We start from the raw sequence: 18,574 nt of genomic DNA, 5'->3' as shown, positions 1-18,574 counted from the left end.
TGAAGTCTAATCAATTAGCAGATTTTGATAAATTTTCCATCAATTAACAACGAGGTTTTCTTAGGGAGACCATGTGGAGGTCGTCCTGATAGGATTTGCTATTAATGCGGCCATTAGTCTCTATTGTTAATAATTCATCCATCGTTTCTCATATTAATAGAACGTAATGTCTGTAATATCTGAGCCAGTTAAAAAAATTATTTCATTAATAAAAAGCTATTCGACTTGTATTTTTAAAGAAATGTAATTTTATGTATGTAGTCTGTAATATTAGATTTTATTTATTTAACTCTTTATTGAATTAAAAACATAAAAATATATAATGACAATTAGAAAATTCAAGTGAAATGCATAAAGTGCAGATAAAATATATACATAAAGGTACAAAAGGCGATCTTATCACTATGACAATCTCTTACAGACAGCTTTTGATTAAAGGAGAACAGATAGAAGTGGGGTAGGTGGTGCAAGAGTGAATTAATAATGTTTACGTGCATAAAATACAAAAACCTACATTGTACAAAAATATGAAAACATACACACACACACACACACATATATATATATATATATATATATATATATATATATATATATATATATATATATATATATATATAGTACATACCAGGAAATATGGCGAACCTAGTAAAATATTACAGAAGATTAAGAATATTAGCTATGGACTGGGCACTTCGTATAGGGGGTTGTAGCGAGTTCTATAGACGCACAGCCTAATGGAATAGGCTTTGATATAGTGCATAGAGGTGTGTCAAGGGGTTTTTAGAGAAATATTATTCGAAGTACGCGAAACATAAAGAAAATGCGAAGCATCTGCACTTCACTAAGAAATATAAATTTATTGCTTTTTACAGGATTGGGGTTGCGTGAATAAATCCGGATTAACAGCTAGTTATAATATAAAATCGATATCTTGTTGCAAGTCCAATAAGGGAAGTTGCGTAAAGTTGGGCAATTCCATCGCGTCGCGGGTCGCTGTTTTGTAACAGCTGCTCAGAGCGACGTTGTCGTTAGCGCGGCTGCGAGCGTGGCGGTGGCGGTGGCGGTGACGGCGGCGGCAGCGCGCCTCTCGTGGCTTTTGGTGACGGTCGAGGCGCGGGCGGCGGCATTCGTCGCCTCGGGCTACGCCGCGCGCCGCCACCGTCGGTCTCCAGTATGGCTATTATATGACCTCAGCGCATACAATGTTCAATAAAAAACCGAAACAAACGAAGCTAATAAAAAATGCGAATACTAATGTAGACACTTCACAATCTTTTTCCTTCAATTAGGTAGATATATGAGGTCAAGCGAGATGACTGAAGATTAAACGTTATCAGTAATATTCATTATTGAGTCTTACCTATTTAAACAAAACTCCTGGTTAGGTTATAATTTATTATAAGGCAAGTAAATACGACTTCAAAAAGATAAGTATATTTATTATTTTTAATATAAAAGTTAAGTAGGTAATGTGTGTAGTTTAAGTATCTACGATAATTATCTGTTTCTGAACTTATTGAACTTGTTAAAAAATTCTATAATACGCTGAGACACCCTGGGCAACGTCCTCGGGTAGGAGGGCCAGCATGTACGGAAGATAAATTCGTCGTTTTGGTGCGTGTGAGAGAAGGCGCGGGCGACGCGGGGAGGCGCGGAGGGCGGCGGCGCCGGCGCGCGGAGGCTGCTGCGCTCAGAGCACCTGCGCCCGCGCTCCGTAGCGCCGCTCGCTGCGTGCTCGAGTACCCGCGCCCGCGCACTGGCCTGCGCCGTGCAGAGCGTCGTGACGCCGCCCACGGTATGTGAAACGCCGGTGGCGCGTCGGGGTCGGCCGGCAGCGCGTCCGCCACTGCGCTGCGCTGCTTGCTGGCGCAGTCGGTTATGCCGCCCGGCCGGTTTTGTAATTTCGCCGGGCTGGCTGTGACGTCATTAGACTAGTTTGACGCGCGTGCGTGACGGTCTGCCCCAGGACGCCCTCGCCGCCGCCGGCCGCCCCCGACCTTAGTGCTAGTGGAATGACGTGCTCGTTTGTTTCCTCTAATAGGAAACTTTTTACATTGTTTGTGTTACGACTGCAAAGCCGTGTTCGAGGAGAGGTCTTTTCGTGCTGTAGATTTCTGACGTTTAATTTTACTTCTCATAACACCAATCAGTATCTATTATAATAAATATGTTTTATCCGTATTGATGTGATTAGTGTTCTTCTTCAAGCAAAATGAAAAACGACCAGAAATGTTATGTATGTGGGAACTGTAAACATGTGTGTCTTTTAAACACATACTATAATGTCTTAGCACACATAGGCTATTCTTTGCGTGTTGTGCCAGCAGTGTCGATGTGTTCAGCAAGCTTCATATGTCGATGTGTGCGGTGTGAGCGCACACTAATGGCTCTGTAGCAGAGCCTTTTTGTAATTTTATTTTTTCCTCTTGGAAAGAAGGAATGGTGCTTTCAGACTTATAGTTAACAAAGATGTCATCTGCATTCTTTAATGATGAAATATATTATGAATTCAGTATCTGCAGAAGGACATTTGTTATATTTGCGTAGTCTTATCTCATTGTTAGTCAAATCATAATAATTTTTACTTAAAATTCTATTACTAATTCAAGTTATTTTTTTCTCAAAAGGCACAAATTGTGTTGTATTAAATTTTGAAGTCTACGGGGACTTATACGAGTATTGCAATTCAAAAGTAGCAACATATTCTTGGACAAAGCACAATCTAATTGGATGTTAACAGTTCAGAAATTTTATTTAAGGAACCACGAGTGTGTATCCGTGTACACTTTTAGATACCTTTCAAGTATTTTATTATAAATACTATGTAACTATAGTGATTTCCTTGCAGATTAAAACATCCTACCTCTATTTCAATACAGACAGACATACGTCGTTACAGTATTCACAACATGAAATTCTTGAATGTACACAGGACTAATGTAAGAAGTTGAGTTACTGGTGTATCTCTCACTTGAGCTTATGTTATTTAGCATCTTCTATCTTTGTTCCTCTTTAGAGACAGCCTCCGTAGCAATGGATCGAAAAGCGGTCTCTCAGTATGGCTTCTGAAGCAATAATGCAAGTTCATTTTGTTTTTTTATGGATTGAGAACGGATGCCTGCGTCGCCATCTAAAGTTACTTTTAGCAGTATTATATATTTTCCTCTTGATATACAATTTGTACATTTTCCATTTAAATATATCGATGTATTGAAGCCTACCTCGTTATTAGGTAATACACAATACATTAATTGAGCATTTATTTTCACTATAGTTGGTAGTGTTTACTAAATTAACACTGAAGCGCTTGGATTGAATGAATGAATGGATTAGACATTAAATATCAATTTGTATATTTATTCTAGTTATATTTGAAACCACATTCATACTCGCGTTTTCCTATCTATGTATTTTTGGGACTGGTTTGACAGGCACGTGAATACAAAAGTTACCAGTTTATGCCGTTCAGTGGTTCGTCTCTGGGCGCCGTGGCAGGGTTGCTCCTGAACAAGTTCGGCCACTTCTCGCCGATCAGGTGCCACTTTATACTCGTTCTTTTCTAACTGGACTTAAATCAGCTGTTACTGCGTCGTCCTTGGTGTATTTGTGTGAGTTTGTGCATGGGTACTATGCACGTAGAGCAATAATGTCGTTAGCTAAATCTATTTAATATTGTTAAATACATCATTGATGAGGTTACTTAGTTATTAGTAGATATAATTTCCATTACTGTTTGTATTTAGTTTACATTTTGTAAGTTTTTACTATAACAAACGAGCACATCAATTCATAGATTTAATACTGTATTCGAATTTAATATAAACGATTTTAAATTAATTAAGATAAATAGAAGTAAACCGAAGATACAAAACAACTGTTTCAGATATACAAGTCGGCGAAGTCGAGTGTTGAGCGGGGTGCTCCTGTGTGGAGCCTCCGCCCGCACGAAGACGTCACCGATAACGCTGAAACGCGGCGTCATGTCCGCGTCGCCGCAGCCCGCGTGCGACGACCGCGCGCGCACCCCAAAAGCAGGCGCTTCGCCAAGTTCAGCGCCGCGGTCACCGGCGCCCGCGCATGCCGTACTCGCCACCATGACACCCGTTCAGCCTGCTCACGACTACTACCCACACAAAGTGGAGATGGATTCAGATGACGGCTATCCCCCGGACGCACACACTTACCGCCATTCACCTCATGAGCTAGCTGCGTATGCCCCCGATAACAAAGTACCTGTACAGCCGGATGTATATGATCAGGGTATGGAGTCCATTGACGAGAAGACACCGATAGATCTTATATATGAAGATGACAAACAGACAGTAATATATACGACGACACCAGATCAAAAGAGGGTGGAGATGATTAGTGGACAATTGGATGATGGGCAGTTAGTCAGCGGAGGGGGGCAACTAGTCGATGGTGGCGTGTCCGTTGTGGTGGGACCCCCAGGACAGGCGGTCGTCGTGATCGCTGACCATGTTGTTGATGAGCTCGGGCAGGTCATTCCAATATCCAGGTAACGATGTCCTATCTTATTAAAATTATTTTATCATATATATATATATATATATATATATTAGGTAAAAACATGTTAATATATATTTGATGTATATTATTCATATACTTATTCGCGTCGCCTTTAAGGATATTAAGTTTAAAAATATCGGTGTTTCGCATTTTATTAATTCATAATTTATGGACTATTGGCTTTAAGTGTCGTTGCCAGGTGTCTGCGGATTTTATATACGTACTCGTATAGTGGAAAATTCCACTTTGGTGTAGATAAATGTCGGAAATACCAATATTTTAACGAATAATATGTATATAGTGAATCAGGAATAATTTGGATTGAAACAATTATTATATATTACATGGTGTTTTTATCATTTAAATGTTTTCATTCACAGTGTATACTAAATTATATAACAATAATCATTATTCCATTTACATTTTGAGTCATTGGTATCCATCTACATATAACAACGTATTCCTTTTTGTTTTGATAAGTCGGTACTGGATAACCTTACCTACTGGTTCTTGAGCTATGTGACAGTTCTAATGTCAATACGGTTTGCCGATTTTAGATAAATGGATTAATAAAAACTTTATTATTATAATGATACGCAACAAGCAGTGGTTTAATATGTCTTTTCGTTTTTATGCTTCGTTGTATTTTGGTTAAAAACATTTATCGTAGTTTTCCGAACTTTGTCCATTTGACTAATAATTATCAACTGATCCGTCGGTTGAAGATAGATTTGTTGGATAGATTCAATCTAATCGCAATCAGAAATGGACCTTACTCTTTATCACCCTCATCTCACCCAGACAGGTTAAAAACACCACGGACATCCTTAAGCATATTTTTTATATGTTGTTGTTTATCTTCCATCATGTTTAGGATAGGTACTATATTGTCGGAACTTAAAGTTGGGTGATGTATTTACTATTGTTTGCTTCTTTTGCACTGGTTTTTACTCGTATTGTGCTTTGTTACCGAAGTCGCTTCTTATGATATTATTAGGATGAATGGTAGTAACACATTATTCTTATTTCGTCATCATACCATACGAAAATAACCAGGTTTAAATGCAACTAGTTGGATGGAATTGATTTTTGGGGTTAGACGATTCGTATGTAGTCATTAGTGGGTAGCGTCTGAAATTCAGTAATTTTTATCTAGAAAGAACTGCAGACTATTGTCATTAAAGGAATGGATTATTTGTGGGTTTACCAGTGTGTTTAAGGAATGAGGTATTTGTGGGGATCGGTGGTCCACTGGTAGTGTAACGGTTGTGCGCGTTAGGAGTGCGGCGCATGTGGGCGGAGCGACGCGGTCACCTTGAACTTGCCGCGAGAGCTGTGCCCGCGGACTGAGCCTTACGCCGGCAACAACGCCGCGTCCACCCGGCTCGCTCGTTGCCAGACGCCCAGGTCCTCTAGACAAAGTAAATTAATTCTTTTAGCAATACCGCTAATAGTAGGAATGGTCAATTTATATGAAAATGTCATATGGCTATTTAAGTTAACTTTAAAAGCTTAAATCCAATTTACACTACAAATATGGTATGTAGCAAGTTTTGGACAATAAAACTTCAGTAGATTCACATGTAAACGGCTATTCGTAATGTTTTCTAGTATCATGAAACTACAATGAAACTTCCAAAATTAAAATTCAAAATTTAAACCAGTTTCATAATATAAAGGAGATTTTACGTTCTGCGTCAAATCTATATATTTGGTTTGAACACTTCTACTGGCGATATCAATATATATATTCTTTGTCTAGGGACACCGACCAGCCCGCACACACCATTCGATCGCATTTCAATGGTGTGATGTAGTCGCCCATTATAAAACTTATATATTGGTTCGCTATCATCATAAAACGTTCTCGAGTTTTGAAACGTATCGTTTCAACGTTAATGTTATTTAGTATAGGTATTTTGAGATAATAACATATTTTGTGGCTTTTAACGGAACTGTTTGGTCGAAACGCTCTACAATTTATGATGTATGATTTTCCTTGTGGTATATTCTACGTATGTTATGTTACCTAGAAAATAATGCTCTTAGGTTCAATGGTTATCTCTATTGACAAACCTTTTTTTATATGGATATGTCAGGTATTATTTTGATTATATGTTTTTTGAAATCACCACTTTACAAACGTGTACACCAGCAAATCAACCGTAATGTAACAAATCGAATCGCTCCGCAAAAAGTAACCATGTGCGTGTCATTCAAATCGTATGACGTTGACGATGTACGTCTACGTAGTGTAGTAAAATTAGTTACGTCTGTTTACCAGCCCAGACGAGTTTCACGAGCAGCTTCTATTCAAATGGATGCGTATTCTCGTATTTATTTAGATAATGCCGGCTGTGGCACACTACAGATAATTATATCTTACATTTTGATCAATAGTTATAATAGATATTGAACACAAATCAGTGTGTGTTTTTGCTCGTCACGCACTATTGTTTCACAACTAGTTATAAATGTGAAGAATTGAGTTTTGATACTTGGAAAGTTTCCAGAAATTTACTATTAAACTACTATCCTTATAATGTTTGTAGTAACAATCTTTTTTTTTATTTTTTATTTTATTTTTTAAATTTAGGTAAAAAAGTACTTCTTCCTCACGGAAAATTTTATTATTTGAATCATTGTTTGAGATCATAATTCGAAGTTTATTTAGAAAGTTCTCCTTAGAACTTTTATGTCTTGAAGTGGTAGAAGGCTCCAACTAGTTGGCAAGAATTATTCTTTTACTTTACAATTTATGAAAATAAAAATAAATCGCAAAATAGGAATCATGCACTGTACAACTATGTAACGTAATAATATTTTCCACAGAGAGCTAAGCAGTCAGTTATTTTTTTTTTCTATTTTACTCATTATCCTATAAAAATATTTTTAAAGAAAGTAAAAGAAAGAAAGCTAATAATCACGGAAAAAGCTGGGAGTAACTAATTATGAATATATATTATTTATTATTTTAATTAAATATTTTGTTTATAACTATATAAAAGTATTTAGAGTGTATTTTAATCACATGTTTTAATACATTAAACAATTATTTGAATACAATAAGTTAATACACTCGTATGCAAGTCAACTCAAGATATTCCTACCTATTCGAACTTAATACATGCTCGTAAAATCCGCCTTAGTCTCGGCTCACCAGTAAATTCATTTACTACAATCTGTTGTATCCACTACCTAATCTATAAATTATAGATATGTTATCTGTTCCAACGGCCTGTTTCTGAATATATTAAGCAAATGGTCTTTAAAAAACGAGAAGGTCGTCAATTTGAAGCGATATCGTGCGTGAGAATGGCGTCTTGATTAGGAATGGTATAATGCGCTGGTGTAGTATTTCCTAATGTTTTTTGATATTCGTTGTGAAATATTGTCTTCATTATTACGTACTAGTTATATCTCGCAGCATTGCCTGCTTGAATTGAGATAATAAGGTCACATATTTTAATTTAGGAAATGGTCCATATATCTATTAAACCTAATACAAATTCGTAAATCCATTGGGACGCGAAGGTGTGCTAAGAATCCAAATCTTGATAAACTTTCATATTTACAAATAAATGAGCAATTTTACCAAGAGTGATTTTTGTTTCGTTATGTTAATTTTTATTTTTATCCGACTTTCGAAGTAAGAGAAGAGTTAAGTTATTTAGGTATATACACCTACTTATGTTCGGTTTTTTTATATGAATACATTGTATACTCTTGACGGTTTTCTAATAAATGTGTCTCGTTAAAGATTAGTCTTAATTGCGAGAATGGTACCAAAATAAATATGATAATCATGAATTATCAAAATTTTCTAAAAAAACTGAGATTTTTTCTCGTTGACTTGTTGAATAGTAGTGTACTTGTGTAGTTGTTAATACGTGTACTTTAATGGGGAAGCTTTTAGCGGTCCGAATAAATAAACTGTATATGGATTGGTAGGTAAGTGATAAAAACTCGGCTGAATCGTTTAGGACACAGTGAGGCTGCAGCCTCGGACGCTGCGCGCACCGCGCCGCCGCCGCCGCCGCCGCCGCGCCTCCAACACTTTAATGATGATTTTTTTGTTGCAATGCGGCACATGATTCAAGCGATCCGCGATATCATCAAGAAATATGATAAACTATAAATAAATTAATAAACATTACATCGAGTAGGATACCGTTTTCTACCTTGGCAAAATATGCTATATTAAAATATAAATATATTGCTAAAGTTTTCCGAAATATATTATAATTATTTGTTTTCCCTAATAGTTCTTTTTTGTACAGTTGCTTTTTAAGTATTTCTTTATATATCATATTCACGCCAGGTCTCTTTCGGGATAGGCATACAGAACGTAAGCAGAAAGTTCTACACAATTTTGACTCCTCCCTGAGAACAGCACATTGTCTGTTTAATCATGAGGTTAGTTTTGGTTGTCCTTTGTATCGACATATTTTATTTTATACATATTCTATCATTCTTCCATTCGACATTGCTTTCACATGCCCGAATCAACATACTATTAAAGCGTATTAAAGCGACCGTTAACCGCTGTTGCCTGTGATTTGCGACGCTATTACAGGCGACGGGCGCGCCCCCCAACGTCTCGCACTCGCCCCCTCTCTCTCGCCATAGCCTTATTTTATTGCCGCGCGCTCGTTGCGGCTAGCCCTCGAGATGAGCTTACCATCGCTTGGGATCTCGTCCCAATCATTATTTAATATAATTATTTGGTAACCGCTTTTTTTGGAAATCATAACAGTTACGTATATTTTTTATTGGTCAACTTCGGCTTTAGTGTTTTGTTTTGAGATGTCATATCGTTTGCGACGCTATCGGACCGAAAATTTAAAAATATCTTTAAACATTTTGCTGGTGTTTTCGATTTGTTCTCGAGACATATTTTAGAGACTATATTATAACCAAAACAATTTTATGATCAATTTCGATGAGGTTCTACGTTTTTCGGGTTGTATTCATATGTTGAATATTACGTAAGTATTGAAAAATCCGAAGGGGCAGGGTCAATAAACTTGTGAAAGCGGGAGGCATTAAAGCTCTTAGCAAAAGACATCAACGGGCTCTCGCGTTACTCCCGTGAGCGCGCAGTGGGAGTTAATCCATTGGTGACGTCAACCGCTACAAACGTTTGCATAACTAGCGACAGTAAAAAACTAGCTACGATCAAAGGGCAAGCCGGGCTTTGGCAGGTGTTAAATAAACTGAAAATGATGCTTCCCATTATTTATAATAATTATGTACTTCTTACTATACTTTTATATAAAAAAATATTTTAATAGTAAAAGTAAAGTCCGTTATTTATTATTAAAAATAACTACTATTTTAAGTGGACATGTATGGATCTACTTAGTCTTTCCATACATAGAAATATGTAAGTTATACTGTTTAATATTAGAGATGAATAATATATAGCAAAATCTAGTAATCTTTTAGTTACAATATTAACTATATATTGGTCCAATAACGAATATGTTATAGCAATAAAATGTTAACAGACTTAATATATTCGAAAATATATATTTAACGGATATAGGCGATATCGAAATGGGTGATGACCAGTTTCCGCAATCTATGTCCAGAGAAACCCAATATATAGATATCGGATCGGTATGCATATTACCTATGTCTATTCATATTCATTAATATACATGTTAATGGCATCCTATTACACTGGTAATGTAATAAAATGTAATGATTATTATATACTAAGAGTGAAAAAGTTTATAAATTCGACTTAAATTTATAGGTTTTTTTTGTGTGACTATTGGTTATTTAATTTTGACAATATTTCAACTTTGCCTAATTCTGTGCATACACAGAATTATCTACAAACTTTAGCTGACATTTCCCATGTATATCAATTGAAAGTTTGTGGATTAAAAAACTTCCGTATTTTCGTAATTGGTTTCGATGTTTGTGAAAATTGACTTTTGATTTTATAACGTTTAGTTTGCAATATAAGTCATCCTTTAACAACAATAAAAACTTGTATAAACAACTAACTAGCTCGGAAAACGTTGTTTTGTCTTTTACTATCATCTACCGGGTCCATTTTTTCTTATAAAGATAAATAGTATCCTATCTCTCAACTTGGAGCAAACAATACACACTTAAAAAAAGTCATCAAATTCGGTAGAATGGTTTTGGATATTAGTGTAAACGAATACGGGAATTTTACATACATAAACCGACCGTGTGGTCCCGGCATAGAATAAGCCACCTTTTGCTCTTCTGTGAGTATCGTAAGAGGTGAATAAAGGAAGTTAATGGTAGATAGATGGACAGCAGCATCCCTCTTAAAACATCTCTAAAAGTCTAACTGCGGTTGTCAACCCGTCTACTAATCATGGCAACTACTGGCAACACTCCCCTTATGAGGAAGACTTGTGTTCAGCTGTGGAGAGTTAACGGCAAATTGATTTAAATTTAAAGCTACTTACTTTTAATATATTTAATTATAAAAAAGTAAATTTATGCATTTAGTCGTGGAATTTTTTTTTTGTAATAAGTTAAAGTATGAGTAATTTTTTATCCTATTATCATCAGTTCATCAAACAACTTCAGTTAAGAAAATTGACTAAAATCTAAGTATTGGTTATTTAATAAGTCTGTTAATATAAACTTTATTTTTATGATTGTGGTTGTATATGTGTGATATATAGAATTTATTGTAAGTCATGGATATGATTATCTAAATCAAGCGCGTTTGTTTTTCTATTTGTAGTTAATATACTTCTAAGGACAATAAGAGAGGACGCTTACAGTTCACGCCCGAGTTGTTATTGAAACTTCGAAGATCATTCAGATGCGCGAGTCAACAGTGACCGTGTGTTTAAACAAAGTTCACTGTGTCCTCTAAAAATTAACGATCATCCTTTCTACCTGATGCCGCTGTCCGAGCGCAAATAAAAAACGGTTTCTCTGCGTAAAGGGTTCAGGTTCACTTCCCATCACATGGAGGCTGTAGGTACTGGCGCGGGCGCACGGCTCACACTGACAGTAACACACACACAGGTACGTTTGTCGTGTGTACACGTTACTTTAGGCTTCGAACGAGGCAGCGACCGACAGATATCTCGGCGGGGGATAAAATTTCTTTCAGAGTAAGAATAGTGTGGATATAGGTCCAGTTTAAAAATGTTTATGTATAATATATATATTTTAACAAATTTTATATTATTTGTTTATCAAATCTTTACAGTGTAATAAATTTAATATTAATATTTTTGTAATATCGAAAACTTAAAAAATCTAATATGGAACCAACACGAGAGTAAATCCTATCAATTGAAAAAAGCATAATTAAAATTTATTCAGTGTTAACGAATTTTCATTATTCTTCTATGCTGACTATATAATATTACAGAAAATATGTAGTCGCAGGAGGTTATCCTCCTAATAAATAAAAACGATGTTTGTATTTGAAATTTTATATTCTTATAGAAACTAAAAATTAAATGTTCGTTACATACAATTACGTTCAATATTGAATGTACGTGTGACACGCTTCCGAATAACGAACCGTCTTGATTGTAGAACTGAATCACGTCTTATGTTGACGTGTTGGACTTATTAAAAAAATTATCGTCGTCAATGTCAATGTACCTGTAATCACATTCAATTATTATTATTATTACAATAACCCAGTAGTATAAAATTATTTATTGCTTGATCATGTCATGTCCATAGGCAAATGGATGTAAATTTTTTATCCTTTTAATTTTGTTGCCCCAGGACCACGAATATACAAGAGAATATTCATTATAAGGTTTTATTATCTTATATCAAGGTTCGGAATCGTAGGGCATCGGCGGCTATTATGCCACCGCATACTCGGTCAATTCAAAATAATTTCTATTAAATTGGAATACGATTGAAAATGAATGGTCGGCTTTAAGGGAAGTTAAAAATTTAGAAGAGATGAGTATTTTTTTGTTCGGGGATACCTTTGTGATTAAAATCCCCCAAGATATTCCTAGCCGGACACGTTGATTCCGTTGTCTGTCCTTTGTTTGTGGTTTATCCGATAATTAAAAAGCCATCATTTATTACAAGTACATTTTAATACCTACGTATTCATGTATGCAATATATGGTATGGAAACAGTTGTGAGTTGAGTTTGGTGCTATTTACTTTATTGCTTGGTCATGATTTAGGTAAGTTTGTAAGAATGTATGGAGCCTCCCGTGGCGTTAATAACATTGAGAGATTTATTTTCGAAGCTGATGGATCGCCATTATTTCTGTTTGTTCTTATAAATATTTTCAATACATTTTAAGAAGGAGGAGATTCTCGAGTCGGCTGGTTTTCATGTTTGTTACGCGAAATCACTACGAATTCTAAATCAATTTTGATAATATTTTTGTTATCGGATTTAATGCCATGTTTATTATATACTAATTTTGTTGGAATTGAGAGACGTTATTTTTGTGAAAGAAAATCTTAAATCGTATACAAATATTTTGATATTTTATTTAGTGAAATTTGTAGAGCTTTATAAATAAAATAGTTTTTTGAGCTATTTGACAAGTTCTGATTACATATATATGACATGCTACAATTATGATAAACTAAGTATACGACCGTCTGTGTATTTATAGAAACAAATGCGTTTGACTTGCGATGCGTAATAAAAATATATTGCCTCGTATCATGGTGATTTCACTAGAGAGTTCATTTTCTAAGTACAAAGTCATCTGCTTGGACATTTCTGTTTCAACCATTGGGACCATTTGTGATAGATTCCTGCCAATTCTATTTTTGAAAAAGATGTCTTTATTGAAAATTCAATTTGGGTAATGTGAATTTTGTTGAAATCCTTTAAATCTGTCAAAACCTGGCACTTTTGTGAATCACCAGCATGATCAGCTACAGAGAATATTTAGGAGCGAAATTTGACAAAATGGCAGTAATCTGCCACAAATGGTCACACTGGTTTCACCTGTGTCAGGTAATTATCCTTGCAAGGTTGTATTGCAGTTTGAAGTGTGGAATTGGATAGTTAAATTACTGGGTCTAATTACTACGAAATACGGATATTATGTGTAACGAAGTGTGTTTTGTTATGTTCAATATGTCTATGGTGCATGTCTATAGGCTGCGATTACCATTGTTCATCAGGTACACCGTTATTTGGCTAGCCATTCCAAGTCGTATACCTATAAGGAGGCGAGAAATTTCCCAGAAAAGTTTTCTTTCATAAGAAGAGGTTGCCTCAGTTGATTAGGTATGTACAGCTCGTGGTGACGAATTGACTACTGTTACTTAGTACATACTTATCATGAGAGTGCGGCATCCTCTTGTGTCATGAGTGTCTATAACATCTTAGTTATACACAATGAGCTTTGACGTGACTGTAAATGATCAAAACATAAATGTAAAATATTCAGAGGGTACTTGGATCATAGCAAAGTGTTCCCTTGACTAAACTGTTTGCTGTATTTTGATTGAAGGTAAACAAAATAAAATAAAAAAAAAATTCTAATAGACAATAATATAACAATTAATACCACTTTCTTTTAAACTGAGATTCTAACGCGAAAGAACAAAGTGAAACACTTTAATAATCAAAATTAATTTATTAGAAACTATTTCTTGCAGTTTTATTTGACATTTCAATCAAATGTGAAATTGTTACAATAAAATAAAGTGAATAAAATATTAAATAAATATATAAGTTATAGAGATATCGAAGAAGTCATATCTAATTTGAAAGCGTAATATCTTTTTGTTTCACTTGTTGCTATGTGAAACAGTAAAGGTTTTTAATGAGTAAAGTCTTCAATATATATCTACAATACTGAAACATTATTGTAGAGTATTTATATCTGTATTTATAGCATCTATAAATTATTATGCCATCTTAAATTTGAAAAAATTCTCAATTAATTACGCTCTCTTATTGGATTTTAAATTATATCTAGAATTTTTCTAAAATATCTAATTAATTGAAATTTATTAACAAAGTACATCAATAAATTAAAGTTGATATACAATTTCTTAAATAATAATACTAATTATAAGTAATCTCTTAACGCACCACACCGAGGCAGCGTACCCAAGATACTGGCAGCATTACCTTTTTGAATTGCCAAACTTGTCTTTTGGGCAAAGTAGCTATCAGCTCTCGGGTCACCAGTAACCTCGATGAGGCGCGTTGCGATCGTCCGATCATCTTAAATTAATTAACGCATTTAAATATTTACCGTATTGTACTGTAAAGGTAAGTTCAATCAAGATGCGAACTCTCGTCCATTTGTTACTCTATAAATTTTTATTTTATAATAATTTTTAATAATATTTTATAATAATTTTTATTTTATTTATTATGTACGGGTGAAATAATTTTAAGAACATTATATTATTGCTTGTTTGCATTTGTAAAAATATTTTATTTTATTGTTATCTTAATGTTAAGTTAAGAAGTTTAGATTAAGAACAACAAAACAGAACAAGTGCTAGAACACACTAGATAGGTTTAGACTTCTCTGATGTGTTCTAGTATTTGTTTTGTTCAAGTTCTTTTAGTGGCTTTTTGTTTTTTAGTAAATTTTATTTTAAAATCTTGTTTTTAATTTAATTCGTTGACGGAAACATAACAAGTATTTAAATTTGAATTTTACAGCTGTAGTAATTATGCTATTGGAATTGTTAATGTTTATATATATCATTGTTAATAACAAACAAGTTGCAGATCACTTATAGAACGAAATAAACAAGACACGCCATTTCTTTCTATAAATTTCCATTTAATATAAAGCATCTCGGTACTACTAAAATTAAGAGGTATAAAATGTGCATAATTCTAGTAATAGCTCTGAAATAAGTGAGATAGCAATACTATGAAGCTCCTTACACTGTGGTAATATTAACGAGTTATACAGACTTTACCACCACATTTATTCACGGATAATGACAGTAGAGTCTGTTACGTGTTAGTTTAGTACTTTGTTTTATTAAAGATTAATAAACAAATTGATAACTTTCCACTAAAATACTCAGATTTCTTTCAAAATAACACTCAAATATTTCAAAATCATTAACAGATTTGCATAGATAGGTATCTATAAAATCATTGAATCGTAAAATCGGAGAAACTGTTTATTCATCACATTGACATCGTGCTTATACACACGTTGATATATTGTTATAGTGTGTGTAGTGTCTGTTGTGTATGTATTAGTACTGCTTATTAGTGTGACGAGGACGGAAAACCTCGTATAGTGTTGTGGGACTGAGAGAAACAGACGTCAACAAGGCTAGCTTTACCATATTAGTATACGAATGTTCGTTTTTATTAACTCGATTCGTTATACGACTCGCTATTATAATAATATATGGGTACATATAATCACAATTCAGTCCAATTTTAAGATTACAGCCAAACAAGTTTTTTTTTAAGTATAAAAATTTTTGTCTTTACATTGTTATACGAGTATAGTATTTAAAATTTTAATAATAATATATTTTATATATAGTCCATTATTATGTGGTTCACATCAAATTTTTAATTAGTCTGTAATCTAAACAAACATATGCAATATGAGAACGATATCAATATGAAGGTGATTTTTAAGTAATTGCAAAAGGGACTGTATTTTTATTCTATTTTTAAATTATTAAGTATTTTTATGCGTATATTACATGATATTTTCATAAATTATACGAATTCTTTAAATATCAATATGATTTATTTCTGTTTTGATTTCATATTAATTTTTGTGGAGGAGTTATTTTTCTACGGAACTAAATCATAATCACTATCAGTATTTTGTTATTTTTTTAAAGAGTCACACTTAAAATTTGACTAAAAAAAAGAACAAGACAACAATTTGCGAAGAAACAAAATATCTATTATGTTGAGGGATAGAAATTGTTATTACAATTTTAGAATTTAAAAGAATTCTTATATATATAAAATATAAGAATTATATATAGAATATAATATATAAAATTACAATATTTATACTATTACATAAAAAGAAAAATATTGACTTACTGACTCATTAATTCACATCTGAAACTACTAAAGCTAGAAATATCAAATAAAGACATTACTTCTATGACTTGCACATAGTCATAAGGAGGATTTTTCTAGTAGATATAAAATATTAAGACATTCGTTCGTTTTAAAACGTATATCGATGCAAAATAATTTATGTCTAATAGTAAATAGTAATAAATATTTGTTAAAGGGAATAATAATAATTGCTTATTTATTTGATTATATTTTAAAACTAGTTTTTAATCTAAATTTGTGTGGTTTTAAATAAACACACTTCCGTATTTATAATGTTACTTAATATATAATATTTATATATTATTGTTACGGCATAAAATGGGTCGTCCCTTCCTTTCTCGTTCGTGTCGTAACCGGTGACTAAAGGAACTTAATAGTCGAGGGATGGGCAACAACGTCCATCTTAAAACATCACCAAAAGCCTAGCTGCAGTTGCCAACCTGCCTGCCAACCGCGGTAACTACTGGTCAAATCTCCTTTATGCGGGAGGCTTATGTTCAGCCGTGGAAGGTTAATGGCTGATATGATAATGATGAAGATATTATTTTTTTTATATTTATACATTATTTAATCATTATAGATAAAAATGATAAAATAAATATTTTTATTCTACTCAACATAATATAAGGCAGAGAAAAAGTTTTGATTCTTTTATCGAGTCTGGGGCTCTAGGTAGAACGCTTTTTTACTGTAAGGATTATGTCACAAAAATTATCCACAGAGTTACATAGTTGTAATGCTTCCCTGCCAATAAACTTTTATTTCAATCAATTCATAGCAAGAAAAATATGTTTACGCTGTAATAAATTTAATGGCGCTGCAACAAATGACAACGCTAATTTAATTTGTATATTCATAACAATCTTTTCATTGACAATACTACGATATCGTTGCTTGACAAAGGTCTCGGATTCATTATTTTCGATAAATCAAATTTTAATGAAAGTTTTAGCTTGTAATTTTCTATTTATGTCTAAGTATAATTTAGGAACCACAATTATTAGTAATTAACTAATAAGCATTATAAGTAATTTGTTAGCTGTATATTTTTTAGATGATTAATCGTATATGAAACCAAAAACATAATTTACAAGAAAATTATTACGACAATATAAAAAAAGAACTTCATAAATAATTTATTCACAAATGATTATCTTATGGCCAATTTACTCTCGACTTGATTGATTGAATGTTCGCCAAACATGTTTTTGTTTTTGACGAAAAATTGTGAATCCGGACATTGTAAATTACATTCGTTAATGTTTACAAGGGCTTTATATTCTGTTGCCAACTCTATTTGGGTAGCTTAAAGGTTGAGTGTAGAGTATGCATGCTTTGTTCAGGGTGTACGGACATCGGCCGAATTTGCGGTGACATTGTGGCAAAGACCTGGCGCAAGGGCGTACCTCTCACTTACAAATGATTTTGGATGCCAATACAGTTATGCAGTTAATTAACACTGGAATTATGGGAAGTAACTCTTGAAGGACTTTGGAACGACATTTTATTTCAGATTTATTATTAGTTTAGTATTAATTAGCTAGCTAATTCTGTCCGCTATTTTGTACACGTGTATTATAGAAGGAGATTTCTAGTAGATGGTTTATTAAAATAAGACGATAATAATAATAATAATTTATAATCTGTTTTTTAATAAGATCTTCCGGAATACATCTGTGAAACCCGTATTTTATTTGGTGCAGTAGTTTTTACGGGATGCCGGAATAAATATACAGGCAGGCTTACAATTATCTAAAAAATATTGTTTCGGCATCTATCTGGCATATATCTAGTTTTATGAAGAACTTTCATATTAATTTTTTTAAAATGTTATAATAACCATGTACAAACATCGTTTAGTTACAATTTTATTACATTAGTAAGATCCGTAATATATTCATCAACTTATACTCGTATGTACATCCTTACAAATATTACTAATTAACAATGTGCGTTTATTGTATATATCTATAATTGTGTTTCTTTTATTGTATGGATTCCCCAACA

General features: G+C 33.5%; 1 protein-coding gene across 4 annotated transcripts in view; it reads left to right on the top strand.

Moving 5' to 3' along the window:
- The first annotated feature begins 1,549 nt into the window (after positions 1-1,549).
- Positions 1,550-18,574, top strand: part of LOC113518530 (protein grainyhead) — a 139,382-nt gene continuing 122,357 nt past the window's right edge. For 3 of the 4 annotated variants that reach the window (XM_026903507.3, XM_026903506.3, XM_026903505.3), the window contains exons 1-2: positions 3,447-3,538; positions 3,887-4,522. In XM_026903507.3, coding sequence (XP_026759308.3) covers positions 3,462-3,538; positions 3,887-4,522 — 713 coding nt within the window. In that variant the 5' untranslated portion in view covers positions 3,447-3,461. Of the gene's footprint in view, positions 1,799-3,446; positions 3,539-3,886; positions 4,523-18,574 lie in introns of those variants that run through there. The other variant, XM_052901367.1, reaches the window with a different exon arrangement.

The sequence above is a fragment of the Galleria mellonella genome, unplaced genomic scaffold (assembly GCF_026898425.1).
Source record: "Galleria mellonella isolate WM207_F2 unplaced genomic scaffold, CSIRO_AGI_GalMel_v1 utg132, whole genome shotgun sequence".
NCBI lineage: Eukaryota > Metazoa > Arthropoda > Insecta > Lepidoptera > Pyralidae > Galleria > Galleria mellonella.
Note: the sequence above shows the minus strand (reverse complement) of the source record. Positions and strands in the feature narration are given on the sequence as shown.